Source organism: Pseudopodoces humilis, chromosome 18 (assembly GCF_049639895.1).
Source record: "Pseudopodoces humilis isolate 2021_Gansu_Grassland_sample_001 chromosome 18, ASM4963989v1, whole genome shotgun sequence".
NCBI classification, from domain to species: domain Eukaryota; kingdom Metazoa; phylum Chordata; class Aves; order Passeriformes; family Paridae; genus Pseudopodoces; species Pseudopodoces humilis.
The window spans coordinates 5786107-5810112 of NC_142217.1; the positions used below are offsets into that span (position 1 = coordinate 5786107).

Consider the following 24006-nt stretch of genomic DNA (forward strand, 5'->3'; position numbering starts at 1 on the left):
CCTAAAAAACCCATCACAGCAGCAGCTGAAGGAGAGGGGGATGAGTTTAGAGAAAGTATCAGGTCATTACTGAGCAGAACATCCCTGCAGAACTCTGCATTGTTTTTGATCTGGCAAATCTGCTGAACAGCTGTCCCTAGCAGCTGAACCCCAGGGTTTGTATCCAGCTCTAGGTGTGGAAAGATACCTTTTCAGCTGCCTCTTTGGTCACTTAAGTAAGATTTTGCTGTCCCTGGACCTGTGTGAAGCTCTTGCTGCTGGTGACCTGTGCCCAGTTTGCTGTTGGTGTGAGGAACCTGCAGCTCTTTCCCTCCCGTGCTGGACACTTGCTCCTTGTTTCCAGGCTTTCAGGGCTACCCCATGGCCTTCCTAAACTTTCAGACTTCAGAGACCTTCATGCCATGCAGCAGATGCAAGCCAAAGGCTGTTTTCTCCAGAGGCAGGATTTATTTCTTTATATAAGGGTGGGTGTTAAATACCAGAAATGCCATAGTTTAGACTTATTTGTCTATTATGAGTATTAGTGTAGCTGAACCCAGGTCATAATTCTTAAGCAAAAGTATCCTATCACAATGGAAATTAATTGTTATCTGTAATTGTGTGTGCCTGCTTGAGACACATCAGGAATTTTTATCTAAGTAATGAGACACCCCTGTCTCAGAATATGCACACTGAGGTGTAAAAGGCCTGAATTCCAGTCTCTAGACACAATTAGAAATCAAAACAATTGCTGTGATATACTGAAAACCCAGACAAGTAACCTCATGCAGAGCAGCATTCCCTACCCTTTTAATTGCTGCTTATCCTGTCTCAGTAAGTGAGGTAATTGATGTTTTACTCTCAAAATTGATCTCGGTGTTTCAGGTAGTTAGCAGACTGGAATGGCTTCTGCATCACAGCACTAAAAATCATTGTGCCTCATAAACTAATCCCAGGCTCAAAAATGTGGCACTCCCAAAGGCTCCCTAGCTTAAAAATGAAGGGTTTGTTTGGATCTTGGGTCCACTGGACCAGATTGGGATTAATCTGAATAAGCACAGAGAACATCACAGCACTGGTCCTGCTCTTTGCAATTCTCCTGCTCACAGCTCTCCCCACTACATCAGAGCTTTGAGGAGCTCCAAATGATTTCTGCTGGTGCTTTATTTATTCCTGTTTGAGTGAGAGGAGTTGTTTGGGGTCACAGCAAGCTGGCTGAATGGGGTGGGGGTTCAGTTTGAGCAGCTTGACCCAAGAGCTCTCAGGTAATGTGCACACTCCTGCAGGTGTGGGACTCACCTCAGGGCCTTGGCTTCACTTTGCTTCTTCATGTGTGTTAATACAGCATTCCTGGGAGGAAAAGGGAGGACAAAAAGAAATAATATGCAAGTCAAAATACTTTTGTCGTATTGCATGTTTATCTCGTTGAAAAGTTTGGAGTAGGAAGTTCTAGAAATTCAGGTGTAAAAGCAGCACAGAATTGTTCTGAACATTGGAAATGAAAGGAATGAAAAGCAGAGAGTAAATGACACCTTGCTTGAGGCTACAGCTGTGGAGGATTGAACACACACGCTGGGCCACCACACTGGGAGTGTTACCTGCATGCAAATGAAGGTGAAATGTTCCTTCTGAATGGTGTGTGCAGTCATTATCTGGATCGTGTGTATTGCTGTGTGATGTTGGAATGAGTCAGAAATATCATGGTTTGGTTTGTTCCCTCCTGTAATGGAAACACACATGCAGGTGGAAGAGATGCTTCTCTCTCCCCTCCCCATCCCTATTCCATACAGAGCTGTAGATAAATGTGACAAAACTTGCAGATGGAATTCTTTGTCCTTGATGACTTGCAATCTGGGCCAAGGTGTGGCAGAAAAGTGAAGATGCATATGTGAAGAAAAGAGGCTATATTTGTTGCAAAAAGAGGGGATATTTAGATCTTTCATGTTTATATAGTAAAAGATTTCTCTCTGCCTTCTGAAGGGTCAGGGTTTCAGGTCACAGATTACCTCACCTCGTCATAGCTCATCACAAAGTTTTGCTGAGGTGTTGGGAGCAGCACTTTCATGCATGAGCATGGCATGCAAGATGCCACTGCAATTATTTCAAAAGCTGTAGACACAGTACAGTTTTGAAGCTACAATTTCAAGCTTGTTATCCTGGAGGTCATTGAAGAACGTGACATTTCGTTTGCAAAATGAGCCTGGCTGTGCATGCAGGTGCACGCACATACACAACTTTTAAATGTTTCCTTCTCCTTTGCTATTTTTAGGGCAGTAAGGCTATTGCTGTGGTCTCATTAAAAGGTGAAAGAAAGTGTTTAACTTTGTCAGCTGCACCTGATTTTCACCAATGACTGTTCATTTTCTTAACAGAAAAGTAAGGTATACTTTAAATGAGATATACATGTTCAAGGTAACCTTACCACTTCTGAGTGAGAAGAATACAGTGCCCTAATGGATGCTGTTATATGACAATCTGTAAATGTCTTTCATTATTAAGTGTCAAGGTTTCTTTTAGGAAAGCTTTAGAAATTCTTGGGAGAAATGTTTCATTGCAGCAAGCTGTAGCAGTGCCACTAAAAATATATTGCTAATTAAAGTTTATTGACAGTCTCTGTAATGCGTTCCTGGAACAAGTCAAAGCACTGAGTAGTTATTGAACGTGAGGCACTGCATCTTCTATAGTTAGTTAAGCTGTTTAGGAGAGGAGATTAAGGTACTCTGCCCTTCCTTCCCTGTGTGGTTATTGGCTGTGCCTGTTGTGCAGAATAAAACCCTTTCCTCTCAGGATTCCAATGCTGCAGACTCCAAGAAACTTTGGCTTTGTCACGAGCTTTTTCACTTGGCAGCCATGGGCACGTGGGGAGGTCAGGTAAACACTGCCTGGGTCTGAGAGGTCCATCTCCCCAGGAAGGGAAAGAGCCTGGGCTGTTCACAAAGCAATTCCTTCAAGGTGCAGTTCTGAAGCTGGGCAAGGATAAGCAGAGTTTATCCTTATCCTTTACAGTGTGTGGCTCTAAGTGAAACAGATGTAATTTATACCTGTGCAGTTGTGATGTGCACAGTGTGAGGGACAGGGGAGAAGGTGTAACTCAGGTGTAACCCAGGTGTAACTGTGCAGTTGTGATGTGCACAGTGTGAGGGACAGCCTTGCTCACGTGGGGTGATGCCCAGCCCTGCTGCAGCTGGATCAGAGCAATTGCAGCTGTGGGTGTGACTGCTCACACTGCACAGCCTGTGCTTTGCTGGTTTTGCTTGTTTCGCCTATTTAGAGTCATAGAACACATTGGGTTTTCGGGCTTCCTTAAAGGTCATTTAGTCCAAAATTACATCTGTGATTTCTTCCTGGTATCATGGACCTGGAAGACTCTTGCAAGCTGTTACATAATGATCCTTGGGTGTAAGCACCAGAAGCATTTGCACTGTCTTGCCACATCTCTGGAATACTCTGAGACACAGTGAATCTATGAGGCATTTTGTAAATGCAAGGAATAGGATTTATTCTTCAGATGACTGCCAGAAGACTTTTATTCTTCTTTAAATCACAAAGTCTAAGCTACTCATTTTAGTAGAGTTCCTCTGCAATTCTGTTGCTGTAAGCAAGGGCAAAGTACTGCATCTGGGAAATAAGATTTACAGTAAAAATCAGAACCAAAACAGGATTTTTTACGTGGGGTACGAGGTGAGTATCAACATCTTTCCAAAGTGAGTGGTTTGTGGCTCTGAGAGCCAAACATTCTGCCTGCTTGTACAACCCTACAGTTCCACTGAGGAACATTATCTGAGTTGTAAAAAACCATGTAAAAAGCTCCTTATGGCAGGCTTGGTCCTAGAGCTCATTACATTTCTGCTCTCTTTCTGCTGATTCAAGCTTCTTGCATGCACAGAAATGGCCAGAGGAGTTGTGTGATGGAGAGGGGGAGTGAACCTTGATGCAGAGCCAGGTCAGGCTCGTGCTGTGAGAGTAGGAACAGCCCCAGTGCAGGGGGACAGACATGATTTACCCTCTGGGACTAATTGATTCAAAACCAAATAAAACACACTCCTGATTTGGGGTGTGTTTACTGAGCATCACGCACAGGGTGTGAAGTTCTCTCTCTGAACTTCACAAAAGCACAAGTCCTGCACATCTTTGCTGTGCTTTAGGGAAAGGATCTCACCTGCAGGGTCCACAATTTGATAAATTAGTACAGCAAAGGCAACCCTTGCTTCTCTCAAAAGATTCATAGCAAAAAAGCCCTGATAAGTGTGGCAAAGGGTGCCACACTTGTGTTTTCTGTGTGCAAGCACAGAACCTAGCACTGCATTTCCAGTGTAAAACAGAAAGGTATCTAAATGTCATTAATGCCTTAAATTGCCCTATTGAAAATGTGTGTGGATACTAATGACCAACTTTCATCTTGCATTTGCCTCCTTGAAATTCTCTCCCAAGAGCTAAAGATAAGCAGCATGTATGTGTTCCATAAGTAATGAAGTTATCCACCAAAATGTCAAGTTTTAGGTAGAGTGATAGATGAGAACAGACTGTCATTTAAATGCACTTCATGGTCTTCACCTCTTTTTTGCATTCAGATTTTACTGCCTAGAATATGTATATAAAATACACCTCTGTATCTGTGTCTGTAAAGAAACAAAACCCAAACCAAAACGAAGGAAAAAAAAAAATCAATGGCTTGATTAACCAACTAAATTACACTATAATAAGGTGCTATTAATTATCTATCAGTTTAAAAACAATCTTAGACTATAAATAGTTGTTTAATATTAACATTCTAATGTTTTCCTTTTTTTTAATCTGTAGATGAATAAAATAAGTATTGCAGATCAATTTGCTGATGGTTGATCTACGAGGTTAATGCTGCAGAATGACCATTTAGTATGCTTTGGATCACTTCATATAAAATAAACTATTTTACATATATAAATACACCCACAGACACACACACACAGCCTTTCACTTTATGACACCCTGAAGATTAATGTTTTAATTGGAAAAAGAGCAGCTCTGAGGAAGGGGACAAATGGAAGTCTGGATATCTGTCAGCTCATGGGCTTCTTGCTGACAAGGCAATATCTGGTTTCTCAGACCAGTTCCTTCTGTAATGACCTCTCCAGCCAATAAAGTGGATCTGCCAGATAAAAGCTGTGTTTTGGGTTTTTCGTAATTTGTCAAGCATCAGTGGCTTATTTTTTATCAGCACACAAGCAGAGTGATTGGGCTTGCAGATGTTTGCTGATAGCACACAGGCTGGGGCTGCAGGAGCACTTTGTAACACAGCTGCCTTTGGTAATTGTCTGGAAATCCATGCCTGTCTCCAGTGATATCCTCATTGTCAGGCTGCTGTTCTCTGCTCTGCCTTGGAGTCTTTTTGAGTGGTAACCTGCAGCTGGGATAGCTGCCACTTTAAAAGGCTAGGAGTAATTTTCTGGAGAAAACTCTGTGAAAAGTGGAGTTTTTACTTAAACCCTGTTTTAATTTTACTGTACATTCTTGGCCTATAGATTTTAGCTGTCATCTCTGTCCATGATCTTTACCTCAGAAAACCTTTCATGGAGCACATCAGATTTATTGCCTTGTTTGGGTAATACAGACCCTCAGAATTCAGCAATACCTGATACTCAGATACTAATTAGTATCTCAAATTTCTTCATTCTATATTTACACTAGCTTTATCACTTAATTGGTATTCATACCATTATCTGCAATTTTCTTTTTCTTTCCCTGCATAGAGTCTTTAAGGAAAGAAACTTAAAACCCTTTTCCCCAAAGGTGCAAGATTTTACAAGAGTAATTTTGTAATAATGATATGCTTATGAAACAAGAATTGTTTGTGCTGCAGTGAATAGGGTAATACCTGTAATATGCCAGGTTTGGTTTGGGCCTGTGTACATTGTAAGATAACAGTCTTTAATTCTGTACTGCTTGCTGCTTTAACATCACAGTATTTTTAATTTTGTTTTTTGCAGTTTATTCTTTTTTTCTTCTTTTCTCCATTTATTCTTTGTAGTGCATTGCCTTTGCCTTCAGATTACTCTGTATAATATTTTTTGTGTCATGCAGGGAAATTAAATGCACTGTGGCCAGTCCTTTATGTACAAAATGAGTTTATATTTGAATACTAGCCTTAGATGAAGTTTCTCATGGGATGGCTCCATGCAGAGCACATCCAGAATTTCATCTTGAGGCTTTCCCACACAAGTGTTTCTCTGGAATGGTACTTGTAAAAGACATTTTCTTCAAGAGTATTATCCTGTTTTGTATTAAAGTCCTGTCTAAGGTAGTTTCCAGAGCCTTAATGTCCAAGGATTGGTCATCCACAGAGTGTGGATCCAAATTAAACCCTGCAGTGTCACAAGGTGATGGCAGAGACCCACAGCTCCCCAAGAGTGTTTGAAAAGCAGTGAATTAACTGTGTCACAGGGTGTGAGCACGGGGAGAGCTGCAGTGCTGGCTGCTCTCCTGCCATCCTGCAGGGATTTTGCTCTCAGGGATGCTGGAAAAGGAAGAACTTCCAGGCTGTGCTGCAGCACCTCAAGTTTCCTTGAATTCTCTCAGGGAGCCAGAGGCAAATTTGGTCACATAATCTATCTGTGATCTGCAGCATGATTTGGGCATACAGCTAAGGCTGTTAAAAAACAAAGAAACCAAGAAATTAAAGGAAAAAAAAAAAAACACAAAGAAAAAACCAAAGCTGCTGCTTTAGGTAACCATGATGTTCAAGCAATACAGAAAATCTTGCTGAAAAACAGATCTCATCCAGCAGCTAAGAAAAGGCGAAAATTGGACTTTAAGGGTTCTCAGTTGGTTAAAGGATCCATTCTGTAAAAGGAAATAATTGCCTTCAAACTGGTTTAATATAAAAATCTTTAAAAGTGTTTCTCTTTTATTTTTGAAGATTTTCTACTTTTTCTTGTATCAATAAAATGATCCTGTTTGGAATATGTTGCTAATTTGAGGGCAAAAAGAAAAGGAGAGCGAGAAAAGCCTATAAAACCATAGATTATTTTTTATGGATGATGAGATGGTCCCCATTTGCATTTACAGCTTTACAAGGATTGTAGCACTAGGCTCTTTTTCTTTTTTTGATGGAAATGCTTAATCTGAGCTCAATGGGCCATAATAATTGCCTGTTTCTTCCAGTAGAAATAAACCAACTTGTATGTGACACTTGAAACCTTAACTCTGCTTAGTATTACCCACGGAATTGGAGACAGTTCTTCACCCAAATATATTTATGACAGCAGCACCAGTCGATATACAATACCCAACCAAGGGTGTTGGAGAATAAATCAGTCCCTCCAGCCCCTGCAGGAGCACAATAACTGATGGTGGTAATAAAACCCCAGGAAATTAAAATTCTGTGCATGCAAACACACATACCTAGCCAAGAGAAACCCGAAGCTCTCTGTTCTGGAAGGAATTTGCATATGCATAGACATATACATTCTGTACCCCTCTGTGTTAGAAACACAATGGAACGCAAAGTCCGTGGGTTGTCAGCACATGATCACCTCTCTAACCTGTCCTCAACATCTGGGGGCTTTCAGGAGACAGGTCTGTGGAAATTTAGGCCTCTTGTAGTGCAAAAGGATGAGCCCAGTTATTCCTTGAGGAAAAAATACTGATGTTCTGTTTGAAAGCTTCTAGATGTTGCTGTAAGTGACTACCAAAGGCTCTGAAATCCGCATTTCCAGTTCATTTCATCCTATATATTTATGCAATTACTGGTATTTTTAATGAGTCCTCTGTGTTTGAGCACCTTGGGCTCTGCTATGTGGCATTGTGAGCTCTTGGGATGGCTGTTGTTTCTTCACTGGTGTTTTGGGGTTTCACATGTAGTACTGAGAGGCAGTTTTAGATTAATACACAATATTATTTATATATTTATGTACAAGCCCACACTCTTTCCACATATTAAATAACTTGGAGTATTATTTCCTCTGAATTCTGTGGGGCAATGAGATAATGAACACTAATAAGTAATAAAAAGATGCAGGGAAGTGTCTGTTTCCAAATGAAATACAGCAGTGCATGGTGAATGTCCCTGTGTAGCCTTTTTGTGTAACGTGGCAAGAAAAAAGCATTTAACTTTTGACAGAAGACTTTTCCAGTCAGATGAGTGTCTAATGTGAGAAAGCACTGAGAGATGAATTTTGCAGATAGAATGAAATTGTATGGACTGTCTCAGCGTGTCTGGTGAAACACAACTGCTACAAGTGTGAGAGGATAATCTGTGGCTTGATTTCAGCTGTTTAATCTGTGTATGAATAGAGGAGAAAGTGAATTTCTCAATCAGATGATGAGCAGTCACCAGCTGGGGGGGCAGGTTCTGGTGAAGGTGCTGTGACTCTCCTCAGTGCCAAGCCTTTCTCACCTGGCTCTCAAGCTCCACAGTTCATGTGCAGGTACTGACTGTTATGATAAAAACAGACATATTGTTGAAATTCTAGTAATCATATTTGCACTGCTCTTTTTCAGGTGTAAAAAGAAAAGCAGAAATATCAGGGGGCCTTTCATTTACCCCATATGCATAGTTATAGTAAAATACCTAGAAGATAAAAGGCATTAGATGTTCATCTATTATTTTTCAGCCACTGGGACTGTGCTTCATTTCAAATAACCTCAATCCTGAAAACATTTTGAATTTGAAAACGTAAAACCAATACTTGGGAATGTTGTACTGCAACAGAAAAGTTATTTTACATTTAAGCAGACACTTTTTGTAAATAACCTTATTCCCCTCCTGTTGCTCTCTTTTTCCAATCAGCTAAGCCCATCCTTTAGACTGGCACTTAACAAACTTGACAGCAGAAAACCTTGCCAGGTGTTGGTGTTCCTAAACACCTGCAGTAATGCTGCTGCTCTCTGTCTGTCCATCCATGCAGAGGTGGGTCCCATTTGCTGTTTGGTTTCCAGCTTCCTCAGAGCCAGGCTTGTGTGTCCTTATGAAACTGATAAATATATTTAACAGATATTGAGTTTTCCACCTGGTACTGTTACTTACAGAAAACAAAACAGATTTCCCCGTTCTAGTCCTGAACTCACTGGGGAATGACACCAGCAGGTTGCACAGTATTTCCAAAGGGTCTTTTTGGGTTTAAAATGATGGAGCCTGACAACACAAGTGTCTTCTAAGACTGCTGTCCTGTGAAGGAGCGTGTAGTTCTTTCAAAATTTTTCCTTGATAAAATCCTTTAAAAGGAAATTACTCTTTTAGGAATTCTTCCACTAAACTCGTATGTGAGAGCTTGACACAATGACACTCAACATACTGGCCAGTCTTACACTAAAATAAATAAATAGTTAATTGAACATGGTTCAATCCAGAGATGTAGCAAAGTAAATTTAGGATTGAGAAGCAATGTATTTAAAATTGCAGGATGTGCACAAGGTTTGCTTCTAGGCTCTCTTGATCATTAATTAAATATGTTATGGCTTTCAGTTTTTCTCATTTATCTGTGCAGGTTTACATACTGTAAATGCATTATTTATGTTTTCCCTTAAGTGCTCAGCACTGCCAGGATGTTTCTTTTAAACTGGCACAGATAGCAAAAAAGACAAAATGAGAGAGCAAATTTGGCACTGGTGCAATGCTCAGAGAGCTGCTCCTGTTCAAATGAGCCTTTCCCAGACGTATTTTAATAAACTTGAACTGACAAATAGAGGGCCAGACAGGCAGATGGCATCCATGTTTAAACTATGAATGTTTTGAGGTTTTTTTTCATTAAGGTAAGTTTGGTGGTTTATTTATTTTTTTCCTTTTAATCTCATCCTAATAATGCCTTATCACTAAGCCTTGCTGCTTTTTTTCTGGAAAGCTCCCAGGATGAAGGGGGATGAGGGAGCTCTCTAGGTGGATGCTCACTCTGAGTGAAGCCAGCTCTGAAATGGATTTTGTTGGTGTGGCTAAAACACAGTTTGGAATCAACCATTTGCTGAACTTCAAACCAAGGGAATTGCCACCACTGGTGTGTCCTGCACATTGCCCCTCTTGTTTTTGTTTTCCTTTCAGAGTAACCTGAGTGGCAGGCAGGTGGTTGAATCAAAAATTAAAATAGTGTTCTCACATTCATATGAAAGCTGTTTGTTTTGAAGAAAACTGATGGTTTTCTTCTGTTGGTTGCACTCAGATATGGAGGAGCAGTTGGATGTAAAGATGTGGTCATCTTATTCACTTACTCTTTGCCTCTCTATTGCATTCTTCATAATTCTCATTAATTCTTCATGTTCATAAACACTTCTTTCCCATCTTAAATACAATTTTTCTGGTGTCTGAGATGTTAGGTATTTTATGTTTCAAATTACAGTAGCAAATATCTACTAACTAACCACACAATTAACTATCTGCTTAAATAGTCAATAACTTCAACCCTTCTTCCACTCAATTTGTATTTGATACATTTTTTTTCCTGTTATCTCGGAGATTTCACCTTTCTTGCATTCCAAACCTCCCCCCTCCATCCCCCCACCAGAGGTAAAAATCTGTAACACAGAAAACCTAAATAGTAAAAAAGGACTCTGAACAAAACAACCCAAACACATTTCTTACTTTAGCTACACGATCACTGTAGTTCCCTTCCAGCTGAAATATTCCATTCTGGTTTTTTTTAATCGAGGTGAAGAGGTTCATGTGGAATTCAGATCTGAAATTAACTCTTGAGACTTATGCAAGCACACTTACAGTGGGGGCTAATATAACCCTAAAATGACTCATAAATGATATAAAGTCGTGAACTCTGAAAAGTGGAATCATTAGTCTGCAAGTGACAGTCACTTCAGCTGTACTTAAATCAACTCCTTAGGGGAATTGTAATTAGACCTATGCTGAATTCCTTTACTTTTTATTCCCTGCTGGGAACTTCAAAGAGCATTTGTTTCTGTTAGGTTTGTATTTTCATACAAGGAAACTGTTGTAGAACTTCTGCTACACAAGTAGAAAGTTAAGCCTGTAATGTTCTTTTTAGGACTCCTTCTGTGATGCAAACCAGGCAGTTTTATTTTGTTTGTAGTAACCTAACTTTGACTGAGAATTTGCCATTTTTATTATCACTACAGTGTAAAAATATCTGATACAAATGGGTATGGGTTGGTGGTTTAACTGATTCTAAGCACAAACAGTAATACATGTGTCCTAAACCTTTGAAGATATCCTCAGAAACATTGCATCTGATTTCATGTTTTATGGATTGTTTGCCATCTACACTAATGACAGAACTGACAGTGATGACACTTTCAAGGCTAATTATGCTCCCTAACGATTCTAAAATTATTCTAAAAATATTTTTTAAAAAAACAAAGCAAAACCAGACACAAAAAAACCCTCTCTCCACCCCGACAAATCAACACCCAAGTGCCTTCCTGAGCAGAGCTTTGAAAGTTTGGGTCCAGAGGTCCTGGTGACAACTGACTGAGACACCAGGGCACTGGAGAGCAGGCTGGGCACTGGAGAGCAGGCTGGGCACTGGAGAGCAGGCTGGGAGCTGGAGAGCAGGCTGGGAGCTGGAGAGCAGGCTGGGCACTGGAGAGCAGGCTGGGAGCTGGAGAGCAGGCTGGGAGCTGGAGAGCAGGCTGGGAGCTGGAGAGCAGGCTGGGAGCTGGAGAGCAGGCTGGGAGCTGGAGAGCAGGCTGGGAGCTGGAGAGCAGGCTGGGCACTGGAGAGCAGGCTGGGAGCTGGAGAGCAGGCTGGGAGCTGGAGAGCAGGCTGGGCACTGGAGAGCAGGCTGGGCACTGGAGAACAGGCTGGGCACTGGAGAGCAGGCTGGGCACTGGAGAGCAGGCTGGGCACTGGAGAACAGGCTGGGCACTGGAGAGCAGGCTGGGCGCTGGAGAGCAGGCTGGGAGCTGGAGAGCAGGCTGGGAGCTGGAGAGCAGGCTGAGAGCTGGAGAGCAGGCTGAGAGCTGGAGAGCAGGCTGGGCACTGGAGAGCAGGCTGGGAGCTGGAGAGCAGGCTGGGAGCTGGAGAGCAGGCTGGGCACTGGAGAGCAGGCTGGGCACTGGACAGCAGGCTGGGCACTGGAGAGCAGGCTGGGCACTGGAGGGCAGGCTGAGAGCTGGAGAGCAGGCTGGGAGCTGGAGAGCAGGCTGGGCACTGGAGAGCAGGGTGGGGACGGGAGAGCAGGCTGGGAGCTGGAGACCAGGCTGGGCACTGGAGAGCAGGCTGGGCACTGGAGAGCAGGCTGGGCACTGGAGAGCAGGCTGGGCACTGGAGAGCAGGCTGGGCACTGGAGAGCAGGCTGAGAGCTGGAGAGCAGGCTGGGAGCTGGAGAGCAGGCTGGGCACTGGAGAGCAGGCTGGGCACTGGAGAGCAGGCTGGGCACTGGAGAGCAGGCTGGGAGCTGGAGAGCAGGCTGGGAGCTGGAGAGCAGGCTGGGCACTGGAGAGCAGGCTGGGCACTGGAGAGCAGGCTGGGCACTGGAGAGCAGGCTGGGCACTGGAGAGCAGGCTGGGAGCTGGGTGTTTCAGGGCTGCTGCTGTTCCAGAGCTCTTCCTGGAGGATCCTCTTCCTTCTGGCAAAGCTGGGATGTCCCAAATTTTGCTGCCACTGCCCCATGTTGGCTGTCACAGGGAGTGAGGTCCTGCTCAGCCAGCAGCAGCATGGAAAAAAAATAATAAAAAAGCTGTGGAATCAAATAATCTTCAGAGTGATTTTTACACCAGATTAGAACTGGATGTTTCCATAGGAAAGTGTTTTATCACTTACTTGAAGCTTCTGTATCTTTATTCCTGAGCTGTGCTGTGAATATGTCACGATATTGACAAACAGACTTGTGATAGAACACATGAGGAAGAAAGAATCTTCCTGAACTGGACTCTGCCAATGGGCTGTTTAAAATCTAAACAGGATTCTTTTCTACTTCAGTTTTGTTGTGGGTTCTGGTGTTAATTTTGTTTTGACCTTTGTAAATTGAAAATATAAATGGGAAGAATATTTTTTTTTTGCAGTAATGATTCTGTGTTGATGCACAGGACAATATTGTGTTTAGATAAAATGGCTGTATTTCCAATATTTACTGTGTAAGACAGGTAGACTTAGCAGCTTTGTTGTGGCAAGAATGTTATGCTTTCAAAGTTATTTTGGCTTTTCTTTTTCTTTTTTCCCCCCTTGTAGAGTTCAAAACAACAGATGAGTTGTGAAAGAGAACAGCTAAGGGTAAGTGCAATGATATGTTCTGTTTCTTTAAAACATAAGCAGAATCTAGTCTATTGACAGATGGAATATGTAAGAGTAACATATTTAGTTCGTTTGTTGGTAAACATTGTACATCTTTCAGTACAAAGGAGCTAGATAAATCCAGGTTTTTTTTTTCTATAATGTGTGAAATTTGGCAGTAAATGTCTCTTCATGGGACCCCTGACACTCAGTGAGCTCCTCCCGTGCTCCACATGCAGCTTTAGCAGTGCCAGAGGTCACTGTGCTCCCCAGACCTGCTCCACTCTGAGGCTGTTTCCTACAAGAAGATGTTATCCTGTGGATTTTTATAGTCTGTGTATTTCCAGAGAGGAATCAGTGGCAGGAGCTGGTTATTTTAGTGTGGCTGTTGGTTGTGTACAGTCTGGAAGGAGATGGAGTTCCTGAGCCCAGGCTGCTGACCTCTCTTGTTTTCCCCTTTCTCTGTATTAGGGTCACCATGTTAAACAGCTTTTAGTCTCTGCTCCCTTTAAATGCTGCAGATCCCTGAAGAAGCTTTTCCATTGCAATATTTCTTGATTGATCCTAGTATTTGTTTGGGAAAGCATAAGAGCCTTCATTAACTAAAAGAAGAAACCAAAACCACAAAAACCCAACCAACCAAAAGCTTTTTGGTCATCTGAGTGTTGCTTAATAGACCTACATTTATTGATAGCACATGATGACTATTTACTTGAAATTCCACATACAAGTAGAGAGGGAAAGGCAGGCCTGAAGGAAGGGTAAGTTTCTATACAAACAAAAATATTGTTTGAAATAGGAAAAGCAGGTTTCTGTTTGTTTGTTTGCTGTTTATTAAGCATCAGCAGAGCCTGCATGACTTGAAAGTATAAAGAATATACTTGTCTTAAAGTACATTGTGCAGTGTTCTTCTCCATCCAGCCATTCTTTAGATTAACTCCATCAACATATCTAGATGTTTCAGCTGGTCCTCACCACACTTGTAATGGGGTTTTTGGTAAACAAGTTATGCAAGAACAATGCATCACAAATTGTCCTTGATTCTTTTCTTGCTGACATGTGACTGCATTGCATTGTACTGGAGCTGGAGTGACAAAGCTTTGTTTTATCAGTAGTCATGTCTCAACAGAGCAGCTGTCAAAGCTAAAATATTGCAATAGTACCTGAAGGACAAGCTTTTCAAGAGGTAGAAGTGCCTTGAGAACAAAGAAAGTTTTCATTTCTTTTTCTTGTTTTTATTTTCTCCCTTAAATGAAGGAAGACAATGCTTTTAAATATAATGTGATGGAGCTGCCAGCTCTTTCTTCAAGTAAATCTGGTTGCTTTTTTAAAGCTGTGGATAAAATGTGGTGCTGTGAAACTTTTATGTGTCTTTCTATTCCAATATTACACATTTATGTCTAACAATGAGCTCAGTGCTTAGGATGCCTCTGTGTCGTAGCAAAACGTGACACCTGAGGACAAAACCAGGTCTGTAACCCACTGGATTTAGGTCCATCTTCTTCCACAGCTCCTGTCAGGCTCCTGTTACACTAAACACAATTTCTGGTGTAAACTCTGCTCCTGTCCCTGAGATCCCCATGGCTTTCACAGCAAATTTAAATGTACTCTGTGGACATGTTGCACTTTGAACACTAGGAGGGTGCCACAACCATTCTGCCACTTTTAGGTTGGCTCCCTAACTGAGCAGTGCTGTTAAAGAAATGTTTCATTGGCTGAAGCAGGTTTGGCAGACCTGCAGTGTTTTCTTTCGGGGTTTGTGACCTGCCTTGGAGGTGAGGCAGTCTCCTCACAAAAAGCAGTGCTTTGTCCCAGCTGAAAGAATTCAAATAGAACAAGGAAACAGGATTAAAACAACAAAATGCCAACATCCTGTTGTTTGTTAAACCAAGTAAACCAGATTATTGTTAGATCATCTAATAATACTATAAAAAAGATACAATATCTCCCTCTTCCTTGCTAAGTCTAAGATGAAAATGTTGCCACTCTGCCTTTTCGATTCTCTAGTAATTCCTTAGTCTAAGAATCATAAAAAAGTTTCAAAAGAAAAGCTTGCTAAAAGCATAATAGTGTAAATATATAATTAGTGTTTGTGATACCTTGAGAGGCTGCCTAGGACAGAGGCTGGACAGTGTTAAAGGAATAAAGTGGGTATTTATTAAAAGGCCTTCAAAGGATACATCTGGGGAAGTGCAAGAGCCTGGCCAAAGCTACACCCAGGATGGACCCTGGCTCACAAGTTCTCACATTTTTATAAGTTTTGGTCCATTTACACATTGGGGTAATTGTCCAATTACACCTTCAGGTGATGAAGTCCCATCCTCCCAAATTTCTCTCCTCAATTTGCTGCTGTTTCTACTTTTTTTGGGCCCAAAGCTGCAAGGGTGTCCTTGGCTCTGGGGCTGGAAAAGGATTGTTGTGTCTGCGAGGAGAACTTGCTAACACTTGATATGAAGTTCAGAGTCACACACTAAGGCAGTGCAGAATCTGCTAAACATAAAAGCTAAAACTTAAGGCATCAATTGTGTGGCTATAGAAAGAAATATCCAAGCCTGACTAAAATAATTTCTTCAGACATTTCTCACCTCTTTTCTGTTTCACTGCCTTGTAAATTCTAAATGGAAAGCAGCGCATCACTGTTCTGGAATAAAGCATTTAGAGTAATGAAACTCGTTCACATTAGAGCCTCTGGCCATTATACATTATATTTACAATAATGATAATCCTAATAATTAAGGAAGCCTGTGTATTTTAACCATTTTCTAGTCACTGTTTGAACTTCACAACAACCACAAGTGTGTAACTTATTTGCCCTGCTGAGCTGGTACAGTCTCTAGGTAGATGTTAATATCTTTACCTAAATTATTTAAATGAGAAATTATACAAAAAACTATGGGAATTCTAGCAAGGCTGGTTGGGGTCTGTTTATTCCATTTGAAAACATGACATAACTTAACTTGGGTGAATTTCCATTTTATTTTTGAAAAATAAGGCACCAATGCCATTTTTCAAGTTTTACTTTCTCTTGGCAGTGATTTTCATTACAGTCTACTGCCTTGAATAATAATTATTTTCATGTTTCTTAATGTCCTTTTGCTTTCTAATCTGGTGTCACTTAAATCAAGTTATACTAAAAAAAAAAAAGAAACCAACAAAACAACAACAGTGTGTTTTTAAAGGCAAATTGACTCATCAGTACTGCTCTCCCCACCTCCCTCCACACACTGAACTTCATCAGTATTTCCTTTAAAGAAAATAATCATGTTCTTTACTCCCCTTCCTCGTGTTTGGTGTTCCCCAGTTCTGGTTAATAAATCTCTTTTTGGACAGTCACACCCTCTCCTCCTCTCTGCCTCTCTCCTGGTGTCCCTTGCTGCTCACCAGTGGCTGTGTGTGGTTGGCATTCTGATGCATTAAAAATGACCTGTAAAGACACAGAACTCACAGCTTGCTCAAAATAATTTAAAAGAGCTTTTCTGCTTATATTTCAGTCTGAAAAACAGACTTTGAGACATGTGTGGTCCAGGCTTTTTTAAGGCCGTGAAGAAAACTGGGATACAAGCCCTAAGCAGGGATTATTTGGAGTACATAAAGCTATAAATAAGGGCAGTGGCAGCTCAGAAGTCTGTCTGCTGCTCCCACCAAACCTTCCCTGCTGCTCTGACTTCAACCTGCCATGGAACTTCTTTATCACAGCCTAAGGACATGACTTAAATGTACAGGCTGGCTTAAAGCTTACTGAGCTTTACCCAACCTTGGAGTCATAATTTATCATTTGGCATGATGAATTCAGCATACCTGTTTAAAATGAGCTCCCGTGTCTGCAGTGACACCAGCTGTGCTGTAGCAGCGAGTCCTGATGCAGCAACACCAGATGAGCCCTCCAAGGTGGCAGAAAGCAATTTTAGACTCTAATGTTGGGAGGCTTTATAAATGTTCCTGTGAATACCAATGAGGTCTAATGGTAAATGGTGTGATTAGCTTCCTTGATCTGAAATTTTAAGTGAGCCAGTTGTTGCTCTAATTAACAGCTTCTTTCACATGTGCTTATTATCAAGATGCATTATATTCAGCCAGAGTTCCTTCTCTGGTCTGAAATACGGGCAGGGCAGGCTCTTACTATCATCTTGTAGTTAATATCAACTTTTATGGTTTTGTAGGGCTCTAATTTTCAAGGAGACAGAAGGAAGTTTTTCATTCAATATTGTTCTATTTGTCTTATCTCTTGTAAGGTAAATGAAATAAAGTGCAATAGGCAGCAAAAAATGTATCAAAGTTATGCCAGGTAGAGAGGAAACAAAAGCAAATGCATTGATTTAAAAGCAAATTATACCCAGAATAATTTTTCAGCAACACTGATCCTGCAGTATTTAGCTTTATTTTTGTCTTTATTCAGTACTTTAATTTATGAGGTTTGTAATGTGCTCAGCTATATTGATGAGGGCACTCGAACGCTTTTTTAAAGAAACTTTTTGAAGCTCCTTGTGGCATTAGCTTTCTCCAGTGATTAAGAATAATCCATTGACATTTTTGTGTCCAGTGTTCCTCTGAGGCACCAGGGAGTTACACTGTGATTCAGTGATAGACACCAATTCTTTAATTGGTTTTATGCTGAGCAAAAGCAAACAAATAACTGGAGAGAAGAAGAGAATCGGAGTGGAAGGGATTTGTTAAGTAGACATTATTCTTGATGTTTTGTGAAATGACTCAGGGTGATAGGGCAGAACGTACTTGGTGGCTGGCCAAGATCCTCTGCTCTCCATCCACCTCTTCCCCCGCTGGACAGGAGGCAAAGAAATGGGTATGAGCTTGTTTTGTGAGTCAGTGATATCTTGTTACCAGAGAGAAACATGTAATTCATAGAATTCCTGCAAAACAGGGCAGCTGGTTCTGGCCACTGATAAAAATGTCACTTTTTGCCTTTCCTCTGCAAACCCTTGGTCTGCATTTGTAAACAGCGTGTGCGTGTTTTGTCTGGAAGAGTAATCTGGAACTACCAAGTGTTATATGTCCCTCAAAGGAAAAAGGGTTCAAAGGGGAGATAACTACTAAAGTTAGATCAATCCAGTGTTTACTACTCATCCTTTCCTTAGGAATTCACAAGTGCTGCATTTGCTGTGCCAGACAAGTGGTTTGAAGTGATCCTGCTTCGGTTCCTGCAGTTATTCTTGCAGTGAGCTGTGTGTGCCATCCTCCATGCAGGTGTAGTGTGGAGATGATACAGGTAGATGAGATTAATAAGATGATCTTGTATATAATTTTGGTTCCTGATTTGTGTTACACATTGACATGGAATGAAATTGGAGTGTTCTCACTCACTGTCTTACCAGCTCTAGTCCCAGCAGTGCCCTAAAGAGTAATACACATCACAGCTCAGGAAGCAAAATCTTGGAAATAAAAATCGAAAAAAGACTGGGGAGAAGGGTTAATTGTAGGGATGTGATTTCATTTAAATTTTAACTTAGCTTGAAATAAATGTGTGCCAATAAAAAAACAACAAAAAAGGCAACTAGAAAAATGTAAATTTCAATTGCAGGACTGCTTGGCAGTTCTGCTAAATTTTGAGTCTTCCCAAGAATAGTAACTCATAATTCTGGCCTCCAATTTGTTGCAACGAAAAACAATAGCAAGGTAATGAAAATTGTTGAGGTTCATGTTTCAAGTGCCATGGCCTCTCACCACAAGGATTCTGTTCTCTTCAAACCCTAACTGCTAATAGGGCCCTTGGATCAAGAGAATAAAGTGTTTACAGCACTTCACTAGTGGTGCCACTCACTTCAGGTTTCTCTGAGTTTTTTCAGGCATAGCTAAGAGGCCTTTAGTTATTGTCCTGACTCTGCTCTTGATGGAATGCTATTCAGAAAACTTTCCATTCCTGTCCTGATGTTGTTTTGGCATCTCTCTCTGAGAACAGCAGGCAGAGGCTTTTCTGCTGTTCAAGCACCACTTTCTTTTGAATTCAACTTTGATTTTTGCACAGTCAAGTATTTTCTCTGTGTGGTGCTCCATAATTGCTAGAACTGAAGGATTAAAGGAAATTTTGGTGAGGCTGAAGCAATATTTGCACTAGGTACCTGTCTGGTTAGGGTGACAGACTCGGTTTAGGGCTGCAGCACTTTGTATGGAATTCAGCAGCTCCTCAATGTGTGTTTAAACTCTTATTTGTACATAGACAGCCAGGGACAGGGAATATTTCACTAAGGGTAATGAAGCTTCAGGAAGTGCTAAATTTGTGAAGGGATAGGAGGAAATATATTTGGACAGTTAAAAGCCTGCTGAGACAGTACCCAACATAAATTCAATATCCTGGTGCTCTCCTCCTGCTGCACAAACTGAGCAATGCCCAGTCCTGGATCCACTCTGGATTTGGGAGCAGCTTCTGCTCTCAGAACAGCAACTTTTGGTTCAGGCTTTCTGCAGTGCCTGCACACAGCTCCTGCTGCAGAGCGCTCACTGTGAGCACGGATGCTGCCCTAGAAAAGAAGAAAGGTTTTCTTGCTTAGCTTGTGTTTGTTGAGAGGAAGCTCTTTTTTCACACAGCTTTTGTAGTTTCTCTTTGATCAGCTGGAAACCAGACCTTTGAGTGCACAGCTTTAACTGTGTTTATACTATCCTGACTTATTATTTCAACCTCTGCTGTTGCTGAGGCAATTTGACTAGCAAAGATCATGGTCTCTTTAGTGTCACACCTAATTCAAGTAGGAAACTCTGTCTAGTTTACAGAGCAGTTTGGAGAGTTTTGTGCTTTTGGGGTTTGTTTGTTCGTTCATTTGGGGCTTTTTTGCTTGGTTGATTTGAGTTTTTTGCAAGTTTTGGGTCAGTGTTGGTTGTTTTATTTTGGGTTTTTTTCCCCCCGGATGTATCCACAAGACCTTTCTGGCTTGGGTGGGGGTTTGCACGGGTAGAGGTGTTGGCTTGAACTATTTTCTTTTAAACTTGAGTGAAAAAAAAGTGAAAATCCAGGAATGGTTTTCCAGTTGCAGAGAGTTTGTCTGGATTTTTAACACACTCTTTGGTCCTTCTGCATGGTGGATTTCTGTTCTCATTTACAAATATATAAAAGAACAGACTGAGCAACAAGATTTTTAAAGGGAACAAGAAAGGCATTGAAAATATGGTAAGAACTGAAAAAATCCCAAACCCATTTCCATGAACAATCCAAACAATGTGGTGCTACAGGGACATAATAGTCACTGAGCCACATTGACTTCCTGAACCTGCATTTTTTCAGATAGAGAGAATGAAGGAATATTGATTTTAATATGAATATCGTGTATTGATGTCAATGGTCTTTTTCTGTTCTGTAAAATCTTCCTAAACTTGTTTAAACTGGTCAGGTGTACTACTCTACAAAAGCATTCCATTATGCTTTTTTAAGTAGCTGCCAAATTTTTTCAAAGCACCAAAATTACAAGTAAAAGTAAATTCACCTTAAACAAAAACCCAATAAATGCATGAATCAGTATTAATATGCCAAGATATACATAGAAATATCTATTTGTATTATACATATATATAAATACAGTTAAGGATCCAGTTCTACTGACTTGTGGTTGACATGAACATCCACCACACTGTTGGATAAAGAGTGGAATTTTAGCTTTGGATAGGCCAGGATTTTAGAAGTCTCTATTTGTTCTTAGTCTCGACATTTTTACTAGTAAGAAGAACTGAACTGTAACTTTGCTCTGTTCTATTCTGCAGTAAAATCCCAATTTGTCCTGACTGCCAAGTCTTTGTGTTCAACAGGAATGGTTTCCTTGGTACAAAATCCCCAAAAAACCCTCCATGTAGTCCCCATTAAGTAGAATAGAGAAATAAAAAGGAGCTATACCAAACAAACTAAAATCATGTTTTATCAAGCTAGTAGTTGTTTATCAAGACAAGTAGTTGTTTATCAAGTAGTTTATCAAGACAGTAGTTTTGTGCCATCTTGAAGTTTTGGGCTCAAGCAGAGAGCTCTGCCTGCTGTTGGAAGACAAGTGAAGTACAGAGTTTTAAAAATACCTTTCAACTAATTTTTCTTCTCTTCACAAAGGCTTGCAGCAAAAAATTGTTTAGAAAAAAGAGTGTATTATCCAGAGTTTCCCACTTTTCCCTGTGTGGGCAGGCTGGAGAGGTGGAGCCAGGTGAACCTCATGAAGCTGAACAGGGCCAGGTGCAAGGTCCTGTCCCTTCCCCGAGACAAGCAGCAGTGTCAGCAGGTACTGGGGGACAAACTGATTGAGAGATGGAAGAAATCCCCAGCTGGTGTTTTCATATTCGTAGTGTGGTGTCTGGAGGATCCATTTTATGAGCCAGGAAGTCGAGAAAGGTAAAAAGGCTCTGTTGATTTGTAGCATCTTTGCTGTTTCTCACTCCTGGGAGAAGCTGACCTTGTTTTGGGAATGTTTTCTCCTCCACATCTGCGTGCTGTTGTGTATTTTGAAGCTTTGATCACCTCTGTTTTCTTTAAAGACAGTGTGGCTTAGACAGGGAGAGGGAGATGTAAAACCAAAGTGCATCAGATCACAGGCATTTTCTGTGCTCCACTAATACCAGAAATTTGAGCCCTTCATGTGAAGGAGTGGCTACAGAGGAATCCCAAGGATGTAATCAAAAGCCACGCAGGCTGTTATTCGTAGGTAATGGGCAAAAATACAGATGCACTCAGTGCTCACAAGTTCCATTTCCAGCATTTCTCTTTCATGCAGTAGTTATCTCTGCCTTTGGATTCTTAAGATCTCTTTGAGTACAACTATGAAAGTAAAAAAAGTGGTGTTCATCTCAAGGTCACTTTGGTACTTGAGAGCAGCTGCCCTCCAAAGAGCACATAATGAATAGTTTTATTACCTTTTGGTTGGTTTTCCCTACGTGCTGTGGATTGCTTCATATGCTATCAGCTCATTTCTCCTTTTCTTTTTTTTTCTTTCTTTTTGCCTCTGAACTACTACTTTCTACAACTGTTTTCATCATTGTTAAAAATCAGTTATATAGCACCATAAATTACAGCCACTTTACAAGCACAGAGTAGGATACTTCCTTTGCCCCAAATACTTTATGGTTCAGATACATCCTTGATATCTGGTGTACCTTTTTTATTTAACACACTGCCTGGGAATTTTAAGGTAGATTGCATTAATCTCCTGTTTTATTCCCACAATTTTTCATGATCAAACGATGGTGAGTGCCTTTATGTGATGCAGATCACCAATCATCTGTTTGCTACTTCCCATAAAGGTATTGTAAACATTCTGCTTGCTGAGAATTCCAGGCACATACTTTTGTGCTCATACCATTGCATCTAAAACCTGTAGACACTGGGGAAAAAAAAATATCCAGCTTTTTGATAATTTAACTCCCCCCTTGTTCTTTTTTTCTTAATTGGCATTTCCCTTTTTTTTTGGAATGAAATCTCCCAGGAATTTCCACATGGTATTTCCCCAGTGCCCAAAGAAAAACCTGGCAGCATGTTCTTTGAAAAGGTAGTTTATTTTTTGGAGTTTTGGCTCAATTATTAGGCTCTCAACTCCAGGATATCTCCTACTTCATTTGCACTCCTGCTTCCACTAGTGCAGATATTTAAATTCTCATTGTAGTTATCATTTAATTTGAAATTAGGAATTTTTTAATGTTTGTGTGGATGATAATAGTCCAAAATACATTAAAGGTCTGTTGCTGTAATTATTTATTATTCTCTTTCACCTTTAAACAGAACCCAAAACATAAATTTACTTAACAACCTAAATTTTCCTAAGCCCTTGAAATGTGCAGGTCTTGGGTACTGGGCACCTTCCCAGTCATATGCTCAGCTGGAAATCTGGAGTTCACTATGGGACTGTGGGGGTTTCTTTCAGTTATCTTATATCCAGAGTATCTGTTTTACACAGACAATGAAATATTTTGAATATTCATCAGTGTTAAAGATATAAAAAAACCTTTCTTGGCTCATTTTTATCCAAATTTTGGATTTTTTTTCACATGTTAACATCAGGACAGGGCAATCATGGTGTGCTAGCATTGCCATGCAGTTCTTTCTAGTTTGAAAACCAGATGTAATGGCTGCAGAAAATTAAGTTTCCATATTCTATTTAGTATGTTAAAATTATAATTCTAAACCCCAAAAATTTTAATAAGCTTCTTTTTTCTCTAATATCTTTGAAAATTTATTAGAGACTCCAAAATAATGCATAATGGTATTAGGTTTACATTTGTGTCTCAGACTTTTACAGTTTTTAGAGAACTCTGTGGCTTATCTGATACCAAATATATCATGTTGTGAAAAACATTGGCTCTTATTTAAAGAAAATTCAAAGGAAAAGAAAAAAAATAATTTCTCAAATTGATTAATGAAAATACATTTCCATGTCTTAGGATCACCCAAGCTTTATTTTGAAAGTGCTGGCAAAGAGTGAAGTTATTAAAAAGAGAAAGAAGTTCAGTATGCATCCGTAATCATACTGCCATTAGTGTGGTGATATAATATAGAGGAAATACAGTTGAAACAAATATTTTTGATGTTATTACAGTAAATAATAAAAGCAGATTGATGTTCCTGTGTGTTTTTCTGGACTAACCCCCCCCCAATGCTTGCACTGTTTATTTTGCTGTGCTGCTGGCACTAAAGCACGGTGTTGATGCACTTCAAATGCATTGTCTGGAGCAATCAGCCTCTTCCCTGCTTAAGTTCCTGCTGGAGGCACAGGGAGTGCCTTTCCTTGGCCAGGTGGAGGAAAGAATGGGAAATTCTTGGAATTGGATTAGAATTTGGAACACAGAAATAGTCTTACAAGATGAATCTGAGGTAAAGAGAATTGTCTCATGTGTTTAATTAGGTGTTGGTACTCCCTGACTTCAGAGTTTGGGTTTCCACTGCCACAGAAGAGTTTAATTCAGTT

At 40.6% G+C, this 24006-nt stretch overlaps 1 protein-coding gene across 13 annotated transcripts in view; it reads left to right on the top strand.

Moving 5' to 3' along the window:
* The window catches only part of RBFOX1 (RNA binding fox-1 homolog 1), a 773250-nt gene that overhangs the window by 405965 nt on the left and 343279 nt on the right, over positions 1–24006 (top strand). For 12 of the 13 annotated variants that reach the window (XM_088064272.1, XM_088064270.1, XM_088064271.1 and 9 more), the window contains one exon: positions 13088–13129. The exons of the other annotated variant lie outside the window; for it this stretch is intronic. In XM_088064272.1, the coding sequence (XP_087920398.1) occupies positions 13088–13129 (42 nt within the window). The remainder of the gene's footprint in view (positions 1–13087; positions 13130–24006) is intronic. 13 annotated transcript variants of the gene reach the window in all.